The sequence below is a fragment of the Diadema antillarum genome, unplaced genomic scaffold, assembly GCF_040938485.1.
Source record: "Diadema antillarum isolate AM-2024a unplaced genomic scaffold, OU_Dant_1.0 seq00001481_RagTag, whole genome shotgun sequence".
In the NCBI taxonomy this organism is placed as follows: Eukaryota; Metazoa; Echinodermata; class Echinoidea; order Diadematoida; family Diadematidae; genus Diadema; species Diadema antillarum.
In genome coordinates, this window is record NW_027272220.1 from 512,995 (window position 1) to 539,563 (window position 26,569).

Sequence of the window (26,569 nt, forward strand, 5' to 3'; positions counted from 1 at the left end):
TATTCGCATGCCGAGATGCCGAGTCATGAAAATCTCACTCATAAAATTTTTTTGAACTTGGCATCCCTGGACATTCAGAATGCAAGTATCACTGGAAAAACAAACAAACAAACAAACTGATCATCTTTCAAAGGGGTAATGACAGTAGACCAGGACTACTCTGAAGTGAGCTTTCTTGGTGACACTGCGGTGGAACTTGCCTTGTACGTAGGGTCCATCTCTTGGATGTTCCCTTACTCTCAGGGTGTGCTCCCGTCTTGTCTTCAGCAAGTCTCGTACACGCTCGCAGTAGATCTCAAGGTAGCTGCAAAAAGAATCACAAAAAACACTGATCCCTTATTCACGACATTTTATGGAGACATCACTTAAAAATATCCAAAATTTATGACATTTACAGACATCTTTTGCAAAGGGTTACTGCAATCACATGGCAATCATTCCATGCTTTTTGCCATCCTAACCATCGGTGGCAAGTTGCACCATGAAACTTTTAGAGTCAAACTATCTGTCTAGCTGGACTTTTTATTACTGAATATTGAAAACACTTCTCATAATTCATTTCTCTCACTTCTTTGTGCAGAAGAGCCATATGACATAATGCAGCTATACATAAACAAGTATAGATACGTGGACAACCTAAATATTTTTGCAGTGCAATGATTGTATATCATAATCATATATGGAAGATGAAAGATGAAACTACAGCAGCAAATATACACACAAGATGTCAATTTCATATGATTATATGATTGCTGAAATTTTATCCATATTTTTACTATACTCTAATGTTTTGCCCTCCCCCCCCCCTCCCAACTAAAACACACACACACACACACACACACACACATATTCTAGTTATGCTTATGGGAGTTTTGCATCATATAATTATCTGCAAAAGAGTACACTTCATGTCAAAATCATGATGCAAGCATTGCTTTTCAGAATATTTCTCTAGCAAATGGTGAGAACAATGATTCTGGCACACACTTCTGAGCCAACAAAAACAGTACAAATTGGTCTATTGTACTCTATGACAGCAAATATGTCTGGCCCTGTGTACATGGTTGGCCAGTTGTTCCTTGTTTGTGTACACAGTGCGTCACATTTCCCCTTGACACTCCCCATGATGTAAAAAACATTGCACAGGCACTAAATATACACCTACAAGGTCTTATGAGTGAGCCCTAACAATAGCAATATTCATTTCTTGGAAGACAGAAGTGGGGAGGGATGACTTTCACAGGAAAGACAACATCATAATCAATAAGTGGGACCAAAGCATCAAGAGAAATTGTTCTCTTAAACTGAATTCATATCAGCTTCAAAGAGTATTTAATTTCTTTCTTTTACATGCCTCTCAGCCGAGATATTTTCACACACCATCTAGCTGCTTGGTGGCTGGAGACACATACAACTTTTATCCCTATATAAACTGAAGTTTACAGCATCAAGCAAGTGTAGAATCTTTGTAGTCTACTGAATTGTGGGTATGTTACCGGGTGGATATTTACTCTTATGTCAGTCATCTGTGCATTATACTCCCTCCCACTTCCCCTCCCATGCCTTGTTTCTGTGGTTAAGACTGAATCAGACATGGCTCACAGCCAGGCTCAGTTTGTATCACTGTTTCCATTGGGAGTCTATGACTACTTGCTTCTGTCCCCTTCTTATCCCCCTTCCCTTCTCTCATCATATCTCTCTCCCTCTCTCACTTTCCTCTCCTTCTTCTTTTCTCCCCTGTCTGCCTATCTATCTCTCTGCCTATCCATTTCTCTCCCTCCCTCCCTCCCTGTCTCCGCCTTTCTTCTCCTTCTGTCGATCAGTCTCATTGTATTGTTCTCATAGCCTTCAAAATGACGCGTTACTTCCATTCGCAATAAGGATCGCAACATAAATTTAGAAATTTTTACAATGAGAACAGAAATAATGTGTTGTTTTGCGTGATTTGGGTCACAATCCAAGATGTGATACTTTTGTATGATTTTTTCTCTTTTTTTTGCAAAAAGATGTGAGGTTGTGCAGTGAGAAAGGCGACCACAAAAAATTTCAAAATCTTATATCCCACAATGCAACGTGCTCATCACTCCTTGCTATTTTTACCGGCTGTGATGTGGCGCACTGACTACTGACTTGGCTCTGCGATGTAGACTAGCGAGCATACCCTTCATAACATGCACAGGTCAGCTCTTCTCATATAATCGCGACCCAAAAAGTTTCTTTCTTTTTTTTTTTACAGTGAAAATGCTGAATCAAAAAAGACATGACTGTGATGGCGACCCAAATTTTGAAATTTTTGCAATGAAAATGGCACTATTCTCTCACTCACCTCTCCCTCCTACATTTCTCCCTGTGTAATCATCTCCCTCGCATATATCTTTTATTTTCTCCTTCCTTCTCCCTACTGCTCTCCTTTTCTTATTGTTCTTCTCTCCTTCCCTCGACTCTCTCTTCCTGCAACTCCTTTTGCTCCCATCTGTTTTGATCTCTTCTTTCCTCTCTCTTATTGTTCTTCGTTCTTTTTCTCTTTTCTGTCCTTCTCTGTCTCACTATTCTTCTCTCCCTCTCTCACCCCTCTCTCTCCCTCACTTTCTCATCCCTTTTCCTCCCTCAGTCTGTCTGTTTCTCCCCCTCTCACTTTCTTGTGGTTTTGATATTTGAGGGATTTGAAATAATTTGTCTCCGAGCCTACCTGACTTCTGTTCTGTATGACACATCATCGTCTGACTTGATTCTGGCAAACAGGCCCTGCAATTCAGTCAGGGAGGGGTAAAAATGTAAAGATTAGTAGGAACGAGCAAAGTTTCAAAACTGAACACAAGATCTGACAAGAGACATATGATGCCAAAAATAATGAACAACTACTTTAAGAAGCAATCATATATGATCTTTGAAACATTCAATCGACTAAACATTAATCATAAACCTGAAATCATACTAGGACTAAAAACTTCTTGGGGACAAATTTTCAAATTCCACATACATACTGCACATCTAGAAAACATTACATATATATCAACAAGTTCAATCATCACAAATGTGACTGAAGACAATGAATTGAACTGAACATCCAGAAAATAATTCCTTTAAGACAAGATATGTCAGGAACAAGAAAACAGAAGAAGATTAGTCAGGGAGGATCCCTGCTTTTCCTCCAGACTTTGAAACTCACCTCACATATTCTTGGGATGAGGCCTGGGCCCTCCTGCAAAATGAAGAACACAAAAGAATGAAAGAAAGAAAAAAGCATTAGCACAGACACCAAGTTCTTGCTGTGAACATCAATACTGAATGGATAATGTGATTATAAACCACCTTGCAAGAAATGGTAGTTTCATGAATAATCATGTGTTTCATGATGATCACGATAATGATGAAGATGACAATGATGATGACATGGATAGAAGTAGTAGTAGTTACTACTGCTAATGATAATGATGATGATGATGATGATGATGATGATGATGATGATAATAATAATAATAATAATAATAATAATAATAATAATAATAATGATAACAATAATAATAATAAAATAATGATAATAATAATATTAAAAACATTCATAATAATTTAACCTAATTTAATTCATATAAGTATATACATATATATATGAAGGCAGATATCCCATACCATCATTTCATCTGAACATATATCATTTAGATGGCACTGCGCACAGCTTGTACAGTGCACTCGCAGAAAACTGATACATGGGTCAGGTGTGTCAGTAACATCGCAAATGAAGCAAAATTGAAAACGTGAGTCACCTGCCTAATGCAGTCAACACTACACCATTCCTGCCCCAATCCTGAATGCAGAGAACAAGCATCTAACTAATGTAGTTAACTTCATTTCGTTTCTGCATCCATCTCGTATGCAGAGGACGGGCATCGAGATGACTGGACGCAAAGTTGATGCATGGGTAATTCATCACTACTCATTAGAGTGAAAACAGAATCTTATTTCCCCCACTGCATCATCCGACCATGTCTCTTCTGGCACCATGCATTCATCAGTCTGGTGGCATGTGGTAAGAAGTATGAGAGACAACCCTCTTTTGTCCAGAAAACAAAACATCTTCCCCCACAATGACATATTATACATATTATTGACACAGAGATAGCTTTCTTCCAAGAGAACATTTTACATTGACACAGAAATGGCATTAGACCCCGATGCTCAGCAACCATGATTGCATTCATAACACAAACTCACTCCAGAGTTTAATACCTATTTAGCATTACTCTTCCTTGACACGAGAGGGAGAACATGACATAAATGACATTTCTTGCAAAACCTTCTTCTACCTACATAAAGGGTGACCAGCGTCATCATTAGTTCATTAACTTGACCAAGAAGGTTGTTCTTTTCACCGACACGTTTCTGTTTGTCTGTCTGTTGTGAATGCCGGTTGTGAATGGACCCAGGGAGAAAAAAAAAGGTTCAAGAAAAGTTAGAAATGGGCTTCAAAACAAATTGTTTGTTCCAGCAGTTAAACTTATAATACTGCCCTGATCCAGGGATCATTCTTTCTTTTTTTTCTTCTTCTTTTTCTTTGGGGAGGGAGGAGGGGGGATAAGATTCTTTATAATTACAGGAGAGAGGCAGTTTCAAAATTTAACTCCATAACTCCAAAACAGAATACCTGAGATGCCTAAATGAAAAACGTAAGGCAACCTCACCATCAGTTCTGTGTTGGGGCCTGAGTTTGGGACTATTTTAGTTCCAAGTTAGTTCTTGGTTTAGTCTGGGATAGGTCTATGATCTGGATTTCTGGCATCATGGTACAGATAACAGTACATTTTATATTATATGCTTTATAAAAAGCCAACATAGAATCAATGTCTTGTCTACTGGGTAGAAGAAAAAAAAAAAATCATATCTGATTGTAAAAATTGACTAACTCCTGCAGCACATGGGTTCATGGTTGGTTTGATTCATCCATGATTCAAAATAGTGTGATAGCCTGAAATATGGGCATCGTGTATCATACTTACTCATTCAAGCTTCCTGATCAAAGACAGTGGCAATGAGGCCAGCACACACTTACACCTTAATCGTTTGCCCTGTTTCAGGCTATTCCCCAATATGAATGACTCATACTTGTAGGCCCTTAATGAGCCTGTGAGACCGTGAAGAAAATAAGAATGAAGTACAATTGCTTCATCAGCTATAATGTGACAGATTATTAAAATTGGCCTATAAAATATTAATAACATTGCAGAGGACCCTCCTCCCCCCCCCCCCCCAAAAAAAAAAAAAAAAAAAAAGAGGAAAAGGGTATAGCAAAGGAATTTGTCTTAAAAGCTATAGGCCTATGTATATCTCTGGCATTGTCATACAATATCACCTGCCGCTCTGATAAAGGAAAAATATCAATAGTACAAAATATGAAGATATCATCACCCTTCAAGAATACAGTACAGCTGCAAGGCTAAGTACAAAATGGTTTCAACTAGCCTACTAGGAGAAACATTTTACCCTTTTGGCATCAGTATAAAGACAGAAAAAAAAATCCCAATGAATTAAAAACAAATGAATCTTGATATTGGTCACCAAATTATGAAAATAAAACCTGCAAATTGCTCTTACAGAAAGGCAACTTCTGTTGTGCAAGGTAAACAACATTTCATGTTCACATAAGCTAGTAAAGTAAATACAAATATGTGAAGTCACATATGAACCTTGTAAGTAGGAATGGGCCCCATCACCCACAGGCCTCACACGAGTACACTAATTGTTGACCATACAGTGTGTACATTCATCTCCTGGTTTAATGACCACTCAAGCATTGTTAACCTTCACTCAATGACCCTATTTGCAGATTTAAGAGCTGATACTCAGTTTAGCAAGAGCCTTAGTGGGTGAAACCTGGCTGAATGCAACAATTTTCTGTCATATAATGCTCATCGCCAGTCTTCAGAATTTAACAACATGTTAACAATATTCTTTCCTTACGAAAATACATGTACATTAACCATATTGAGTGCTTCTGGTTCATGGTTGCATGGATTATCATATTAATTACATTTTCATGTGATAACAATGATAATACTGAGTATTTGTTTGTGCTTTTCTACCAAAGTATCAATTTCTTGCAAGTCAAATCCATCATCATGAAAATGAGTCAATTCTCAGAAGCCTTTTCAATCAACTGTGGCGGCTTCTCTCAACTCTGTAGGGATGGTGAGTATAACATTATTGAAAGACTCCTTGAAAAGGTACAAGCATATTTTCTTAATCTGTCATGGGAAATGGAACCTTGCAGGAAGAAGGCATTTCAAATGGGATCTCCTGTTAAAGATATTTTCCTGAATAGTTCACTTCAGATAGTTCTGGATGTTATTCATACATGTACTGTTAGCAGATAGTTTGGGTTCTGTTGCTGTACAATGTACATCAATTGAATAAAAGATAAAAAACCATGAGACTGAGTTGCTTTCAATGTTTGGACAATATTGCATTAAAAGTAAAGCAAAAGTCATAAGGTTGCACCAAGACCAATACATCAACACACATACACAAACACACAAAAATTGTTCATTTAGTTTTTGGCCTTACATGACTGCAGCAATAGCTATTACAGATTCCTAAATGAGACACATGATTCTCTCAATTTGTTTTTTCCAGGTATTACAAATATTATGTTTAGAGCAACTTCAACCAGCTTGTGAGAAACTGTGCCATTCTGACTTTTGAAAGCTCACATAAATACATTGTATGTTACAAAGAGCACTAAATTCTTGCAGCCATACTGAGATTTCCTTTTCATTCAAAGCCAGGCAACGCTGCAGAGCCATAGAAGGAGGTGTCAAAACAATGCAAACCATGTGTCATCACAGATTCACTATGTATGTTTGATTCATTAAGCCCTGGTACTGCAGATATTGGTTTACAGTTCGAACATATGCTAAACATCTGGCAATATTTCTCTGTTTGAAGAGAAATGAGTCACAGCTATGGCTACATGTACATCTGCAAAAATGGAGAAGCGAATATATCCATCTATGGAGAGTCCATATTGAAAGCTCCTAACACACACCACACACAACAATTTTTTTCAAACCTGTTATATATTGCTTTGATGTTCTTTTACATACCAATAAACATCGGTCCTATGCAAAAGATTGTATGACCCCCTCCCTCTCCCCTCCCATCATTTGTACAAACTATGATCTCCAATTCCAACCCATAACGCAAACCAGATGCTGGACGGTGAGTGACCGAACAGCTCACTTGAGCCAATTGGTTCACTTCAGGTTCATCATCACACATGGTAAATGTATTTACTAAATGAAAAAAAAAACCAACAAAGCAAAACAGACACACATACACACACACCAAAATTGCAAGCATGTCATGAACTGTATTAGCAGCACTGACAAGAAACATGCCTCACTCCTTTAAGCATACATTTCTTGTGTTTTGTATGAATGCCAGTCATAAACAGAAGTTTGAATGCTTTGACCCCTGCATTTGTAAATAAATACACAAATATATATATATGAATATGAATATTGAAATATTTTATAAACAAATGAATACTCAAATAAATACATACATGATTAAATTGAAGAGTACAAAATTGATAAAAAGGAAAAATAAGTGAATTAATCCATCACTACATTAAAAAAAAATGGATATATTAGACTTAAATACAAAGGCAGTAAGATCTTACCGGATCACCCATCATGGTGAAAGATTTTCCTGAGCCAGTCTGCCCATAGGCAAAGATGCAGGCATTGTAGCCCTCAAAGGCTGATTGGAGAACATCTTCACCGAGGTCAGAGTACACCTTAGGAGGTAACCAGAAAGACACACAGACAGAAAGACAGACAGACAGACAGACAGACAGACAGACAAGAGGAGCACAAGGAAGAGAGAAATAAAGAGAAGTGATTAGTTGCTTGTATCAAGAATGCTAAAACAGTGGTATTTGCTCCATTGCACTTATGTACCAAGACGGTACATTGTATTTCGTATCTTGGATTAATTTGAGACAGTTAGTCCAATCGTCAAAGGCTGTGGGACACAGAAATAAATTTATATGCGCATGAGCAAAATTGTCTTCATTCTGAATTATCAATCACATGGATTTAAAAAACAGAAGCATTCAAATTGTCCTATGATTACACACGAGTAATACCTTTCATCTTTATTATAGCATTCTGTGATCTAATGTTCAACTGACTAGCATATGGTGTGCAGTAAATGACACCAAGGTAACACTGCCACCTGAATGAGTACACACTGCATATCATTCAGCATTTGTCAGACAGCATTCGCCTAACTTCACATCTTCTGTGACAGGAGATTGATAGGATAATTTGTGGCGCGTGACACAATTGACCATTTACTGCAGCCAGTGATTCATGACTTGGCTAACATATGCACAGCTTTTTTTCCCCTAACTCTTTTCCATAAAAGGGTCTGCCACTCAATTTCCGTAACAGCCTTGAATCAGTCAATATATTCCACTCTGCCAACAGCGGCATGCAGTGTACAGGAGTGTACAGCCTGCACATATCCACTCAAGGTACAGTACACAAAATTTACCTTCAGCATGCACACACAGGTATCCTATAACACACAGGATGTATCCACGATGTCATTTACAACACCCATGGATCATATCAACTGAAGTGCTTTTCTACAGAAACACACATTGGCCAAATATCACATTAGAAATGATAACCAATGAAGTACATCACATTTACAAATTACAGAACCTGTACAAGACTAAATTCACTTAAATAAATGTATTTGATTGATCATACTGTAAACATTTTGTATCCCTCTAGGTTAACTAGGAACATGTGTGCTCAATACTTCTGATAAATGAGATAATCAACGATTAGTTTTGATAGGTTTAATCATTGCTACAGAGCAAATATCTGCCCTGCTTCTGAAAATTCATCATGTTGGTGTCTTTAATAGGCATACAATTGTATATTGAAGGATTGTACAGGAGATTGAACTGAGGTCTGATGTACAACATCTAGCTCAATAAGGCTATCCAAACCATACCATCTCTACCCAAAAAGTATGATAGCCTATCAAAAAACAAACAAACAAAATAGATAAGCAAACAAAATGCACATGGACAGAAATAATACATACAGTGTATCTACTACAATCTATTAAATTGTTATTTTCCATGAAATGCACATAAATTTCATGCATGTTTTGAATTGCTAGCAATCCAATAATCAGATTCTTAATATCTTTGCAAGTTACTTACTTATAAGAGAATAAGCAAAGTAAAATATAAAATCTTTTAATTTCCTTACCCTCATCTTTTTGCTAAATTACATTTCTTATATCTCTGGGATATATTGTACATTGTGTTGGTATAGCTGTAGGTGTCAAGCTCATGATGTATTATACTACATTTTCATTTCAAATCAATGTACAACATATCTCTGCACACACAAAAAATGAATATACAATTTTTAAAAATGCATTTTAAAAATGCACAATTTATATCATTTTCAAGGTAAATGAAAATTAGGTAAGAATGGAATTTGAGGAACACTTCAAACAATACTGAGTCAAAAAATTTCTTAGGATGCAGATTGCTTTTTCTCACTAAAGAGAACAAATACAACAAAACACACTACCAAGGAGATGAAGTCATGGCTTTTTACAGAATATTTCAGGCAAATATTTCCTGAAGATTGACAAATTAAACTAACCTTTTTTCCCCCAAAAAAAACATACTTGCCTTCCTTTCAGTTTTGTTTCTCACAAGCACTAGTTTCCCTTTCTGTAATAATGGAAAATCCTACAGCTTCTGTGCTAACATAATCCCTACAAAATGAAACAGCCTCTCTATGCTGGACATGGACTGCCAGAAGCAGTGTACAGTGTATAATGCTTGTCCGTTATCCAGTGCGACTTAGCAGTTAATTAAACATCACACCTAATTATCATGAAACGGTTAGGTGTACCAGAGGAGATGGACCAAGATGAAGGTGATAAATAGATACCAGTAGTACATCATTGACTGCCTTTGAGAGGCGACTCTGGACTTCTCACAATTCTGAATGCCCTACTGACAGATACTTGAAAGTGATGACGAATGTGACAATTTTGCCATTTAGTCCATATAATATGAATAGTAATGCTTAACTAGCACAAAACCAAGAACCACAGAGCTGCACTAACCTTCTATGTCTCAAGGTAACTTGTCAGGATTTGGAGCATACAGTATTTCTGTCAAAATCATTTCAAAGTTTCAAATTCCTCTGCAGTTTCTTCAGTTCACATTTTTCATTCCATAATTATTTCTGATGTGTTAAAGCATTTCTTTCTTTAGTTCTTTACTATTCCACACATTATGAAATCTTTAAAAACTCATTAAGGCACTAAAAAGTTATTTTTGTATTTTAAGCTATTTGTTTCTCAGTCATACTGTTGTAATGTCAGTCTTTTCTTAGTTTTTCTTGACAATTAGAGAAATAAACTACCAGTACAATAGCATAGTTCAGAATACATTTGCTGCAGTAAGCAATTTTCCTTTATAATGGTTTTCATTATATCACGAGTCATTTTTGTCCCATTGGTTTACTTGTAAAACAGAGGACAACATTTCACATTCTATCGATAACCTGCGAAGCAATAAACGTGCATATGCTTCAGCACCAGCACACGCTCAAAGTGTTAGAGTTTTTAATGATACATGTATCATCACCTAAACTGTTCACAAGATCACATATCAGTGAAAAATCTCACTGGAAAATCATGTAAGCTGCTCCTGTACTTTGGAACATTCTTCTCCTACGGATTGTATAATATCAGGCATTCCACCAATTGCTAAGAATTTCACTTGCTCATAGTACACAGTGCTACATTGTTTGTTGTAGCACACAACTGCATACACTGGAAAAAATGAAAATGTTCATGGGCTTTCTCTCCTTGCACTCAATCTACATAATTCAAGACGTAATTTACATGTTTTTTTTATTTGCCATTTCCACTCCAGCCACTTTTTTTTGCCACTTTGCTTGTGGCAATAAATACTTACAAGGACAAAACATGATTAACAAAATATTTGCATTTCTTTTGCTCTCACTGCTGGCATTAGAGCATGAAATGCAAGCAAATTTCCACACCCTGAAATGTTCCACATTTACCTTACTGGTATTTGTCCAGCTATTATGAAATACCATACTGGTATTTGTCCAGCTATTCTGAAAAGTTACCCTAAAAAAAGTGACCATATATTCAGTGGAGGCTTTGTCACACTATTTGCGCACACAGACTATGCCAATCACTAACTCCTAATATGCCATGGAAAATGATCTCAGTCTCTTTGCATTTTGTCCTAAAATGACCCTGGAGACCACTGAGTCACAGACTGTAAATGTCTTCCACCGGGGTCGTGCCAAGGTCATAGTCAGGGTGAGGAAGCTCCTACCCCCTCCTGTCACAGAAGAGGAGTATCCAGTCAAACAGCAATCGAACGAGGAAGGGGAACATTCCAGGGGTGTGGGTTTGTCACCATCATCCTCAGATCCCTTCCCTTCCCACTTGCCTCCTTACCTGACCACACACTCAAAAAAAAAAAAATACAATGCAATACTATACTATATGTTTACTAGAAGTACATCTACAATTGTACATGTATCATAGGTTTTACCCCCCCCCCCCTCAAAAAAAAAAAAGAGTAAATTCTGTTGATACACTTTTGGACAATGTATTTAAGCCAATACATTTGTATGTCCCTTGACATTTTCATTCATGGTTGTCTAGGTGTATGTGCATGTATGTGTGTGTATGCATGCATGTTGTGTGTGCTTGCATTCATATGGAACATACAGATATTTGTACACGAGTATGATATGCAAGATTATAATCATGTGTGTATATCGCATATTTACAGGATGATGGGCGTTATCCACTCTCTGACCTCATGCCCTCTCATCCTCCCTACTACAGATGATCACATTATATCACTTAGATTAAGTTCATGTGACTTGCAAGAAGAAATCCTCCTCCTAGAACATGATACATTGAGTGTTCTGATGACTGTAAACATTTTGTCTCTTTGATTTCATTCCTACCCTAGATCTCAAACGTTTTTGGTCCCACCTCTTCAACAACCATATCCTTACACCTCCCATCCCACCACCCCCCCCCCCCCCCCCCCCCCCCCCCCCCCCCGATTTCAGACATCTCAAAATCTGAAATCTGTCGTAATGCTGATGATTGGAGGAATGCTATGGTGAGGTTCAGGCACTGTTCTCACTGCTGTCTCTACATTTGTTATGGTGTACTAAAGGGGGTGTGTCAATGTACATGTATACCTCTAACCCCCCCCCCCCCCCCCCCCTTGAGGAGCTGGCTGAAGATCCTGCCTTTACCTTCTCCTGAGATGCAAAGTGGGGATCCCCCTTCTTGACAGACCAGTAGGAGTAGTCATAGGTGAAGGTCTTGACTCGCTCTCTCCCTGTCACTCTCTCTGATGATGATGGAGGTATCTGGCAACAACAAAAAAACAAAACAAAACAAAAATGCTAGGAGAAATAGTGAGAAGAGAATCAGCATCAAATTCTATCACTCATCAATCTGTAAATTGCGAGGGCAGCCACATGGATTGAGGTCAACTCAGTCTGAGAAGGAAAGTAACCCCTTGTTCAGACGCAAGCCAGTTTATACCAAAACTCAATACAGAAACAATGAATAAAGAATCATCGTATAGCCAACAGACCATTCAGAGGCTAATGTCCACCGTTCTGGAAAACGTTGTATAGATGAGCAGTTTCCCAGTGCGCATGCTGTTATGGTCATGAGTGACAGCTATGGGGTCACCTTTCATGCGCGCTCCCATTAAGCTCCGCCCACTTATACCGTTCTATGGTCGTCATACGTTCATAACTATTGTTCATATTTTGTATATTTAACAATTGATTGCACTGATTAAAATTTTTACATTGGTTGTTTCTATCCCTAACACATTTAGAAATATTTTGAAGCACTAAAGCTGGGTTTTTGTTACATCTGTAAATGGTCAATGGAATTCCTGCAACAACATAAAAGTCATACTACAATGTAAACTCTGACAAAAGAAATGATTGTGTCATTTTTAATTAGCCAATGAAAATCACGATATCTCCTCGGTAAAATTAAGTGCATTTCTGCATGCCAATTTGTCCAATCAACTCACTGACTTCAGGTAAAGTCTTATAACTTCTTGCCTTGTATTTCAACCCAGTAGTAGCAGCTAAATGAATTCTATGGTAAACCCAGATCTCCAGATTGATGTTGGCATGTAAACAGCTGAAATGACTAGTGCTTGTTGACAACACACACATTTTTGTCTGCCCTGGTTGGACTTTGACCCTTGGATACCTGGGATGCAATAGCCCCTCCCCCTCTAATAGTGCCCCTCCCCCTCTAATAGTGCCCCCCCCCCCCCACACACACACACACACCCCAACTCTTCCCCTGTCTACTCCCCCTATTCAAAGGGATATGTATACACTTGGAAACAGTGCATTTACTGTGGTATTTAGTATACTACATTGTAGGGTATATCAGATTAACACCATCTGTACGATTTATCAGGAAACATTTCCATAGCAGTTTGATTCTCATAAAGGGAGGATTGTCAATCATCACTATTGGTAAAATCACCCTCTTAGAATGGAGCAGTGATATGAAATACAAACGTCATTTTCAAATTTTGCAAAATGAGGTCATCATCAAATAGACAAAAAGATTTTCAGTGACACTGTATACATCACCACTAGTCTTGTACAGTACTTGTATACCATGTGTTAAGCACATTTTTTATAATTTTTCACAAAGCGGGACTTCCTGACAATTTCGCAAGTGGTTGCACTCACGATCACGGAGAACAGTAATCAACAGACAAATGTACACGCACACATCACATTCATGTCGATATCGAAATTAATAATCTTGCATGTTGTTAGATTTGTGAATAGCACCTGACTCATGAAATTTGTGTAAAATAAAAAAAGATGCAACATACAGTATATGTAACAAATCAAGTCCCACAATATCAAAGGGTTTTTTTATTATCACATACATTCTAATCATTTTCTGTTTGTTTTTTCAGCAGTTTTAATCTAAAAAATCTCAAGTTCATACAAATCGACATTTCATGAAATTTTAAGTATCTTTTTGTATTCAAATTCTTGTGCAATTAGGCAATTTTTCCATTTTCCTTTTCAAATGAATAGGGCCTATATAAAAAAGTACATGATGTATTCTAAAACATACAAATTTTTGCAATGACAGTATTTCTCTGATTCATCTGAGATTCACCTGATATTCTTTTAAATAAAATCCATTTGCTATACTAAGAATTATACTGTCTGACAATGAATGGTATCTTTAAAAAAATGGCTTACATGTAGCTATCACTGATATTTCTCTGCCCTGACAGTTTTCAGCAAAGAAATCATGGCCAGCTTTGGTAGCTGTATCTCTCCTGATGTCAATAACAACTGCATAAAATTTTCCCTCAGACGTAACACATTCTGAAACACAACATTGATTCATACCAGTCACATTCATATACAGGTATCAATGTATGTCTTCTTTTTTACTTTTTTTTCATTTAATGATAAGAACAGTCTGCCGAAGAGACAAATATAGACACACGATTAACATGAAATGACAAAAGTATGTGGAAATAGGTTCATTTATTTTTGGAAAAGGCTGCTGGGATGGAAATGGGGGGGGGGGTGGAGGAGATACAGAGAGACGGGAAGGAAGGATGTCTTGTGGTATCAAATTTTTGCTGAGAGACACCACAACCAGGAAGTAATTCGATGTACTTCAAAGCCGCCATTGATCCCTGGCTGAGAAGTGGAAATCCAAGTTCTCAGCGTTTAAGCGAGTTTACACAGATCCACGCAGACACACTATCCCTCACACGAAGGCAGACTCGGCTTAAAAAACACGAGAGTTCCTCACTGCCACTGGGATGAAGCAAAGGCAAAAAAAAAAAAATGAGGAAAGGGTTAACTAGGGCTCATTTTAAAAATCTCGGTGGCTATTTGCGTGATCTTGCTGTCTGCTGCCTGGCTTTGATAAGTGAAACTCAGAGCTTTGTTTCCTGCTCCTAATCTGCATATGTTTGACATGGACATTAAAATGGAGGGGAAAAAAACAGCCCAAGTGACTGTCGAAAAAAGGTTGGAATTCCAAGCAGGAGATAAAACATACAGGCACTGCCCAACAAATGTGCACACAAATCCAGCCTTCATGTCAAGCTGATGAGAATGAGACTAGGGTTATACGCTCACATGAAACCAAACACACTGCTGCTAACAAGTGTCAATATGTATTTAGCGTCGAACCAAAATCCGAGCCCAGAATATTGCACAAGGCATAGACAGTCTAGAACCTCCCATTGAATCTCTGTACAAAGAGCCAATTGTAAATTTATGGCAAAGATTTATCAAACAAGCTTCACTGAACTGAGCAGGGTTTGGGTTGGAATAGTATCCTATAGAAACACATGTCAATGATGCTATGGAGTACATCTTTATACCATTTCAAAGAGAATTTTATTGGCATGTTTTGGAGACACAAATGAGTCATCACTGGCATCACACATCTTACTCACCTTCATTCATCTCACCACCTATTTTACAAATAAGAATCAAGCTTTTTTTTTTGGGGGGGGGTGGGGGGTTGTGAGTTGAGTAAAGGATGTGATATACTCTCAAGAAATTATAATTCTCCAACAAGAAGCATTCCAAAGCAATTAATTTAGAGCATCTTCCTTCCCTTGTAGCACTAACCTTTGGATATGTTTTATGCATGTGCCACCAATGTACAAAAGGCTTTTTCACATCAGCCTGATGTTTCAAAAAAGCATGCTATTTTCAGAATCTCGAGCTTGGATTGTCATAAACCAAGTGACGAAATAGGTCACTATTTGATAATGTGAATTCAAATTAGTGCTCTAATTTGAAAGATAAACTTGAGAAAATTTCTCGATCCAAAGTAAAGAAATTTCCAAAAAAAACAGGATGATTTGCAAACTAGCGCACCATTTTAACTCGCCTCAAGAAATTAGCATGATGTACAGTATCCCATCATGTCTAGCGTGTGTGACCCGATTGAGGCAACCTGCACACAAATCACAGGTAATTTTTTGAAGGCACACGCTCTACCAATGCTGTTTGTGCATGCTCAGTTATTGAATTAGTTCAAACAAATTTCAGGCTGATGTGAATACGAAATAAAATACCGCACTAATTTCTGATTTAAAAAAAAAAAAAAAACTCAAGCTTGAATTTTTCATACAGCTGTAGGGCTGATGTAAAAATGCCTATTGTGAATAATTCTATCAGCTCTTGCTACAAACATTCATGGCAGTGTTGTATTAACAAACACTTGTATGTTACAAATATTGTGTTACACAAATTGCATCTCTGTTCACTGGGATTTCATAGGGCAGAACAGGGCTGCCTTTTATGAGACCGTGTATATTTTTCAATAGATTTTAGACATTGAAGTCAAAACAAAACAAAAATCTTGACTTTTTATCTTATTTTAAATTTTGTTATCAAGATAAAGGATGAAAATGGAAACAGAGAAGAAAAGAAAAAGCAGAACTTTTCCACCAATTTTGGGAGGGTTATGTGTGCTGGATGTCAATCCTGAAATCAACAACCTACAATGTATGAACAATGTGTAAAGATATTGGTTCATATAGTATACTGACCTTTACCCTAAATCAAAAACTTATATTTTGATGTTTGCCTGGCTTTAAAAGCAGGCCAGTTTATCCAAACACCAGCAACCCATACAAAGGACAATATTTTTGTTTTGTTTCTTTGGCCATGAAATTTGAAATGAGGGCGGCTGGTTTGAGGAACAGCCAGAGCCTTGTGCAGACAAGTTCGTTTATTCCATAGTGCTCAGTGAGGCATCCACCTTGTACCGGTAAGGTTTGTAAAACCAAGGATGGTAACAGTGGATTTGACCTCATTAGAAGACAAGGCTATGATATGAGTATCCATTTAAAAGGGTTCTCCATTGTACAGTGGGTAGACTATTACACCAATGGCATGGAACTGTGTGTTGCCATTGATCATCTGTGATGGGCAGTTCACTGATGGTTTTGCATCACCAAGAACCAGTCTAACCTGAACAGACTGTAATACTGTTCTGAACAGACTGTAATTCTCTTCTGCCTTGTCCGTAAATACAAGTGTAGCACAAGGCAATATTTCAATGTGATACAGCAATAGATGACTGATATGTGTAGGAGACAATCAACCTCTTTCACTTGCTTCATTCACTTTCAATACTTCTAAAGGAGCTTTACATGATCCACTCGATAGATAATCTAATGATATTATCATTTACCATCATTATCTGACACACAAAAATGCCTGTCACAAATCAAAATATAAAATCTGCAGTACTGTCTAGCTTTGCTTACATGTTGCTTATATAAGCAACATAGACATGAATTCGAATTCATCTCAGTATTCATGTCTTTCCATGTGCCTAATATGTTCTAGATTTGAAAATTCAAGCATTTCTTTGAAAACTACTTTGCATTCATAGCAGAAATATCATTAATATCAAATTTCTGTCATCAGCCATCATTTATCAATCTAAATCTCTCTATTTTCAGTATGGCACTTCTGTCTTCACTAAAAGAACAAAGCAATGATTCTCATGCAAATACAAGGAAATAAGAAAGTCCAGAGATAAATGTCAACCACCATGTTACAATGTACATTTAAATACCAACTGAAATGATGTTGCTAGAAAGAACAAAGACCAATAGGATAGCCAGTGTATTTCAGCTCATATTCCATTCCACATTCTTTGAATTATGAAACACGCATTTATCATGTAAATCACTGTAGTAAATATAATTTGTAGTGCCCCAACGTACATTAGTGTATTTCCCCGACACGACTTGCTCAAAAGCGTTGTGCGTGAGCATATCTTGCTTATCCAGCAATCACTTATCCAGAAGGGGACCAGTCATGACATGACAGGATAACTGAGGGTGGACTGTACATGCACCAGAAAAATCAGTTAAATTTTTCTTTCTTTCATAGAAATTACAAAATAATGATTCAGGTTTAAACTTTCCCAGTTCTACTGACAACCTGTCTGTACACAATACCTACTGTGGCATATTTTGAGGTGGCAGTAGTGAAAGGGATAATGGATATGAAAAGCATATTTACTATGTTGCGCTTCATAGATTCACTTACTTTAGACAAACAGTAGGTATGTTACCATGGTAACCACATGCTCAAGGGGAGTTTCTACGAGACATACATTGTAAATAAACTTTTTATGCAGAAAGTTTGGGGAAACGCTCAGGAAAAGTTTGAGGAGGCTTTCAAATTCGAATTTTCTTCTGAAATTTTGCACTTTTGCCTCTTCATTTCAATGATGTCTTTGTATTGGATTTATAAGCAACATGAAAGAGTGTTACCATTTAATCCTCCATCCCCTTTAATCCTCTGCTGTACTTCACTGAGGACAGATTTGCTGGCAAACTAATGGGACTGACCAAAGCTTGGGGTCAAGCCAGAACCAGGAACCATGTGGGGAAACAGCATGATGAACCCAACAGACCGTCCACCACAGGGCCATCACAGGTACAGGTGACAGATAATAGGCCTCTCAACTGGACAGAGTACATTGTAACTACATGTACACAATTAATTGATAAGGAACTACAATGTAACCAGTCACTTTCTTCAGCATCATATACCATGATTCTTAGGGGGTTGACAAGAATTGAGGATACAAAAACTGTTTTAATTGTCATTAGCTTTCTGCAACTCTTCTTTTTTTTTTCCTTTTTTTCTTTCTTTCTTTGTTTTTGTTTTTGTTCTGTTTTGTGGGGGTTTTTTGCTGATAAGTCAGTGGTTGACAGAGATTCATGCATAATCTTGGGTTGTCAGGGGGCCATCCCGGAAACAAGACTCATCAGAGTCATTATAGGGCTACATGCACTAGACAGCCAGCATTTGTTGTACATTTGTATGATGTGACTGTGACAGTGACCTTTTTCTCATATTTTTTTCCCCAACAAGATACCAAATTCTGGTTTGGGGAAATTAGAGTGTAAAAAGTACTGACTTTTGATTGTCAACATGAGCAAGCACATAACTTATATTAAAAAAAAAACACATATGTGTGAGTGTTTCGAAGTTAAATTCATTCCAAATGAGGAAGTACAGCAGATCTACAGAGAAAATCATTTGTCGTAATTGCAGAGAAGTGAAAGTAACATCTCTATTAAAATATGGGCAACAGCACATAAATGAAATGATTTTGACTATTTACATGCCAGCCTGTCAGATCCTTAATTGTTTTACATACACAACAAGAACCAACTTCTTTTTTTTATATATCTTATCTTTCTGTTACAAAGTGAGTATATATAAAATTGCATAAACTAGAAAAAAAAGTCTTTAGTGATGTACACAAATTACATTTTACTATATAATAAGTAACTTGAAAAGTTCGGGCATCTTTCTTACCCTCTGTAATATGCATGTACGAAGCAAGAAGAAAATACTGTACTGCATTGATATTGATCAACAGTATTCATTTTATCAAGGTATAAAGTAATAACCGGTATATCACTTGTCACAGGATGATGTCATAACACGCAGGATAACTGTATTTCTATGAATCAAAACCGTGTTTCATTGATTAAAGAAAATTTGAATGCCAATATCAAAATAGCTCACGATAACAGGCAGACAGTCCTAAAATGGTCTGAAGACTTCCAAAAAATTACTGATTTCATGCATATATCTGACACATGTGCATGCTGAATTACAGGTTTAGGACATCAGCCTTTTTTAACCCAACCCCCCCCCCCCCCCCCCCACATGTGTATATTGAAAGCAACACTTTCCTTTGCATGTTTTTCATTTGAATTCTTGCAACATCTGTTGCACAGACAGCAGAGTACACCATAATGATCAATATAATTCCTCCCATATTGCACACTTATCTCTCTATAGGTCAGGAAATAAATGACAGTTTACATGATTCCTCATGGTATCAGACCAGAGAGAGGGGCATTTCTCACCATGGAGTCCTTTAACCACAAAACAGAATTTTGCAAGTTTACTGGATGAGTCATGATCCATGATTGTTTGTGTGTTTGTTTCTGCCTTTTTATGCAGTGTTGAAAATTTACTTTACCTTTTCCCTGCTAGAAGCTCCTGAAATGATGTTTTGCAAAATGAAGTTGAACATTCAGCCCTTGCTTATCATGAATTCCATGTGGTATTCCAACAAAAGAAGTCACACACTTTCACCTATTACTCTGATATAGCAAAATATATGCAGTTTCTGGTTTACAATATCCTGTCAATTGTCAGCCTGTGTTAATATAAAATACAGATAACTGTCTGAATTCTACCACCTACTCTTGGTGCAAGTGTTACATCTTTCAAATTCATAGATGGCAATGATCAAGTACGAAACAAGTTCAATCACAGCAAGCATCTGACAGAATATAATATGTGGATTACGACTGTCTCGCAGCATTAGAAATATCAGCAAACACACCACTATATTCCTCTTTCACTGCTATTAATTCAAGAAAATATAATTTTTATATCCTAAGTTTACCATAATATGGGCTTCTTGTCATTATCCTCTGGATCAAATTTCAGATTACAAGAATAGAAACATATAGAGCACTATACAGCATACCCAGCTTGACCTACACATAAGCTTGTGGCCGGTTTAAACTGGTAAAGTCATCAGTACACCACATCACCTTCCTACTACCCCTGGGTCTCAACAAAGGAGATTTTCTGTTGACAGGGTTCTCTAGTCACCGCCAACAAAAAAGCCAGGACAGACAGCTACAAGTTTACCAAATGCTCATCTGATTTCACAAATGGAAACACTGTATGTGAGCAAGCCCTTCTTCATCTCCATCCTTCTCTTTCACACCACCCCCCCCCCTTCAGCTATCTTTTCTAATTCTTTCCCTTTTCCCTCCCCTTTGTATTTGTAACAGCATGTATTACATGCACTGTGAAACCATGAAACATTTGCAATGTTATTCTTACTCTTGTCTCCTTTCTCCCAATCATCATCAAATCTGACTAAAGTGAAAAAATAACTGATAATACAAACGCTGTGGTTGATGGATTTTCTGAACATTGCTTAAATTGTAATTAGAGAAGGTATGCGGTCTGACCAAATCAAATAGCAGCTCTGAGGAAATACTAATAAACTGACAAAACCGTAACCCTAAATAACAGAAATACATGGTTTTGTCATATTATTTTCAGCCCAAATAAGAAATTGCTAAAATTTACATTTGAATAATTAAAATACCAAATCGATTTGAAGGCTTAAATTTTGACAGATGAGAATTCTCACATAGATTAGTAGGAAAATCAAAAACCTGAAATCGGCCAAAATTTTAGACACATGCTTCTGCGAAATCACAGCAGTACTGTGGGCACACTCACAGTCTAATTCCTGTATAGTGCTAGACACATTCCTGCTCACTGAATTCAGCCAAGTTGTGAAAGCAGCTCCTGTCCCATATACAATGTATTGAGTACACGCTGAATTTCATACTACCTCCCCAAACAGACCTTTAGAATTATAGATTTGCTCAAAATAAAGGAAGGAAAAAAAAACTCTATTATTTTTTTTTTCTTTCTGCAAAAATTCTCTAGATCTTTCCCGATTAAAATATGAAGAACAAATTCTTCTCCCTCATCTGCTTCACAGGAATACATACAGAGGTATAATATACAACCTGTATTACTGCTTCCAGAATTATTTCTCATTCAAAGTGAGAGGAAATTGGTAAGGCCTATCATTGTGATCAAGCACCAACTTCTATCATCACAGCCAATAACACCAAACCCTTCATGTTGCCTTCTACTAAAAAGGCAATCTAATCAGCTTCAAGGACAATTCATTCATTATACAGAATATCCGCAGCCCAAGTTAAACACTAATATGTCTTGGCAATATCATATCTCCAGCTAAAGCAAAACAAAAGAATGTGTCACACTGTCACCATGGCAACACATGGGGTACTACTGTGAGGTACAATTTGATATGTAATGACAAAATCAGCAGGCTTGTAAAAGTGCCTATGATACACGTACGGTGAATGAAGGCAGGGTTTCCTTCATTGGAGGAGATTCCAGGTAATGAAGATTGAGAGGTTTCTCTTTCAACCCTACTTACAGTAAACATATGTATATTTCTCTACCCTGTGATTGTATGCATACTATTACCTTACATGTTGTTGTTTTTTTTCAGCAATATTACCAATCTGTTTCTCTGTGCCTGTGTGGGTGTATATGTTGACATAACCTGCTATGCATGATCACCCACCTACGCATGCGACCAGATTGATAATGATGTTTGCTGCTCTGTAACTGCAGCTACAAAAATTGTGTAGTTCCACTCTCTTTTTTGACGTTACAAGCAGACAAAATTACAGGATTTTTTTTTAAGCATCCATACTCGAAGAAAAAGGCTGTAATTTTCATCAAATAATGAAAAATTATACCACAATTCCTACTTTTGAAGCTTTTCTGTTCTTATTTTAGTTTAATTTTCAATTGGCAATTTTTGTTTCTTTCTCTACATTTTCAATCATAGTTTATACTAAAATCTTACAATGTGGAATCAGTTAATGATAAATATCACAGATACAAAAAGTATCTTCAATTCAAAGTTAGTAAAAAAAAAAAAGATATATGGATAAATTATAGTATCTTCTGTAAGACACTACTGATACATTTATATCAAATTTTGCATTGACTAGGTTTTAATTACAACCTGACTGTACAACATCGCACTCTTCAGCACTGATCCTTGGAATAAATCATCGATTTTAAGACGGATGTTTGACCTTTGTAACTTACCTTCAGATTTGTTATGCTGGTCTTTTTATCTTCCATGGATATGATACATGACGATCCAAGATTTATCTCCCTGTGTGGGAAAAGAGAAATCAAAGTCCAGAAGGATAGAAAAGGAGGTCAAAATGAGTATACAATGTAAAACATATCTGATTCATAACAACAATGCATGTCATTCATAATACTGCCCCCCCCCAAAAAAAAAAAAACAAAACAGACACACACACACACACATGTGGAGATCTGTATTATGAGAGAAGGAAATCATGTTAATAAGATCAAAAGGTATTTTTAGAAAAAGGTTAACATGAATGCAATCACTGCAATTGCACATCCCCTTAAAATTTTAATTTTGGTACATATTACAAACACTGAAGACATGTTGTGGGTTGGTAGGGAGATTGGTTGTTAACCAAAATATTCCAGGATGAACTCTATTTCACAACCATGCTCACTTTGCAATTGAAAGAGTGACTACTATACACTGTATGTTCTTATTTTTTTTTCTTTTATGGGGGAGGGGCATGTTTAAAATGCTTGGATGATAAGCACTTTATTTCTCGGCTGATTGAGTACTGTATTCGTGATGTGAATGCCCCATTGCAATCTGCCAGGGCCAGTATATAGCTTATTGTACATAGAGTATCTACTGTATGGTTTCTCATTTGAACTACCTTTCTTACTTGGCATCAAATTGTTTGTTCATTGCCATGTGTTTGTTTGTTTGTTTGTTTGTTTGTTTGTTTTTTGTTTTTTTTTGTTCAGTGCAATGAACCATACAGTGAAGTGAAAAAGCTTTTCTATTCAAATTTTCAAGATGAGTAAACATACTAGGTAACCAAAAAGCTACAGACTGAACTCGACTGTGTCATAAAAAATGCAAACAATATTTCCTGCTTTGCAACAATCTCTTTTCTCTTCTTCTGCTATTTCACTTTTATAGTGAATTGCCTCTTTCTGTGGCCTGAACCAAATATGATTTGTTGTGACTTACTCCAAAACAAATTTTACTGGATACACACATTTGCTGCTTGATTTTCATTACAATCTCACAAAAACTCATAGAGAGATATACTGTAGTTGTTCTGGATGGTACCTACATTGTACAGTCTACAACAGCTTGTGGTACTGATGGATATGCTGTATCATGCATAAGTTTTGGAAATGAACTTTATACATGTGTAACAGACTCAATTTAGTCCATGTTTATGCTGCACACCTAAATATTACTTGGGATGACTCTATGGACATCAAGTCTGTAAAACCTAAGGAAAACGTAGTTTTGAATGAGATATATCTTGTTACCAAGCAATAGACAAGTAAAAATCTGTGTGAAATCAAGTGAATGATGAAAAAGTTACAATCAATTCAAGTAATTTATATCATTTAAAATTGTTATGCCATGGGACATGAAGATTTGCATAGTTGCTGTGCATGGCATGGTCTGTTTTGGCCATACCCATATGACTACAATATCTCAAGCAGAGCGGTCCTTGGCTACTCAATAAACACAATCACGACAAATATGATATTGAAGATATTATTTTTTCCTTGATTTGAAAACTATCTTTGATACAAATATTTAATAGCAGAATTGTGGAGAAAGTACTCCCCTTTTGAGAGAAAACTTAGTGGCATCAAAAACAAATACATAAACAGATGCATAAAAATACAACAGAAAAATGAATGTATAATAAACAATACATTAAGATTAAGAGATGAACGTCAATTAGCTGTTGTGCACACAAAATCACACTTGTACACAAGAAGACTACAGGTAAATAACACTATCTTTGGAAAACAGGGTATTCGATGGTAACTTGCTTGCAACTCGGGAGTCACAAGTGGTCACATTCTCAGAACTGTCAGGTATTGTCTTTTTTCTTTTCTTTTTTCTTTTTGGTCAGAAAATTCATTGAGATTCTGTTTTTTCACTCATTAAAATCAAAGTAAACTTTCTCGCAGACTTGGGTTTATAAAAATCAAGTCCTATAAAACAGTGAAGTTATGTAGCATGCTTACTCAAGATTCCGATTTATTGCCTTTCAGAAATTACTCATTTCAAATCTCCAACATCAACCACACAAATTATGCCCATATAAGCATTACACACCACCCTCTTCTTTCCTTCTTTTTTATCCTCACTGTTTCTTCCGCTTACCCGGTTTTGTCTCTATCTCCCCTTCCCTCCCATGCCCCTCTTTCCTTATTCTTCTATTCATCTCTACTCAACTATACCAATCTTTGTCTGGAACATGTTTTGCAGTTTTCCACCCTTTTTGGGAGTGGAAATATACTTTAAATATACTTTGTACATTTTAGAATTCCCCGTAATTAATTCAGTGCAACATATTTCAATAGGTACATGTATACATTGTGCATATCTCCCGAGAAGAATCTCCTTGATCAGTATAGACTTTGATGACCAAGTGCATGTGAGTGATCACTGGAGTGTATCGAGAATAGGAAATCAGCAGGTCTGATAATGTACTAATACATTGTGTGAGCAGATTGTGGCGCGTATGCAAAACATGAGAGAAAGAGCGAGTGAAAGTGACAAAGAGTGAAAGGGCGTGTGATAGTGTGTGAGGCAGATGTAGAAAGAGAGTGTGTGAATACCGAACCCTGATCATCTGTGTTTCTGTTATGATGTTATGTTTACGGTTTGCTCAGTTTGTAGGTCCAAATGTCCTGTCGTATGACCTCGTTTCTTAATGTCAGTATTTTACGTGTTTCTTTTGTATGAATACTTGTTTTGTAATATCTATTGTCTCTATTACGATGTAATTCTATGTGCAATTCAGTCGTATGACTGCGAGACATGAATACTTCAATAAAATACCATTTATCTATCTATCTATCTATTAGTATTACAGCACTAGGCCTACCACTTTCAGAGCAAGAGTCAAAGGGGTCTAGGGGGCATTCACATGCTACTACTACTAGTTACTACTGTGGCTTTGTCCATGTTTCTTCACTCGACAAAGCATGGTCGTATAAAGCGGCTTAACATTGCAATTTAACGCCAAGACGCCAAGTGTGACTCGGTAAGGTTCTTTTGTGCGAAATAATCCCTACTGGCAACGCCACTGCCACTTACAACAAGTGAAGTGTTGTATACCAAGGAGGTACACCCGAGACAGACAGTGAGCCGAGCGCGCTCTGGCGCGACTGCAGGCGGCGGCTGATAGCGTAACCTTCAACAACGGCTAGCAGACCAATGCTCGCTCCGCCAATGCGATGCTCGCTCCATAAACACAAACCTTGACATAAAATTGCACCGACATTCAACCAGCATATTCTATACACGCACTGCATACTTACCTGGCGTTAATGGGTCTAACTCTGACTGCTACTTTCACCGAAGCCATGATTTCTGTGACAGCACAGTCCTTAAAATCAGCGAAATATCGGTTTCAGATCGACTAACCAGTACCAGACTGTTAGCCACTTTATCACATGATATTATTTCCCACAAATGTTGATCAACAATACACACACACGCAACGTACGTGAAACACGCACGTTCGGGCCTGTACGGTGTGTGTGCAGCAGCAGGCCGGCCGGCCAGGCGCGCTGGTACTGGATGCAAACACCAAAGCTAGCTGCACACATGTTCGTCATACATAGGTGGCGCTAGAATATTTTGCTCACAAAGATACTTAGTACTTTGCTGG

At 37.2% G+C, this 26,569-nt stretch overlaps 1 protein-coding gene across 1 annotated transcript in view; it reads right to left on the reverse strand.

The window, feature by feature from the left end:
* LOC139709932 (kinesin-like protein KIF16B) overlaps positions 1 to 26,268 on the reverse strand; it is an 85,066-nt gene extending 58,798 nt beyond the window's left edge. Inside the window, exons 1-7 of the mRNA XM_071621888.1 lie at positions 26,217 to 26,268; positions 22,896 to 22,965; positions 12,363 to 12,479; positions 7,676 to 7,792; positions 3,170 to 3,202; positions 2,690 to 2,745; positions 201 to 304 (exon numbers count right to left, since the gene is read on the reverse strand). Coding sequence (XP_071477989.1) covers positions 201 to 304; positions 2,690 to 2,745; positions 3,170 to 3,202; positions 7,676 to 7,792; positions 12,363 to 12,479; positions 22,896 to 22,965; positions 26,217 to 26,263 — 544 coding nt within the window. The 5' untranslated portion in view covers positions 26,264 to 26,268. The remainder of the gene's footprint in view (positions 1 to 200; positions 305 to 2,689; positions 2,746 to 3,169; positions 3,203 to 7,675; positions 7,793 to 12,362; positions 12,480 to 22,895; positions 22,966 to 26,216) is intronic.
* Positions 26,269 to 26,569: the final 301 nt, after the last annotated feature.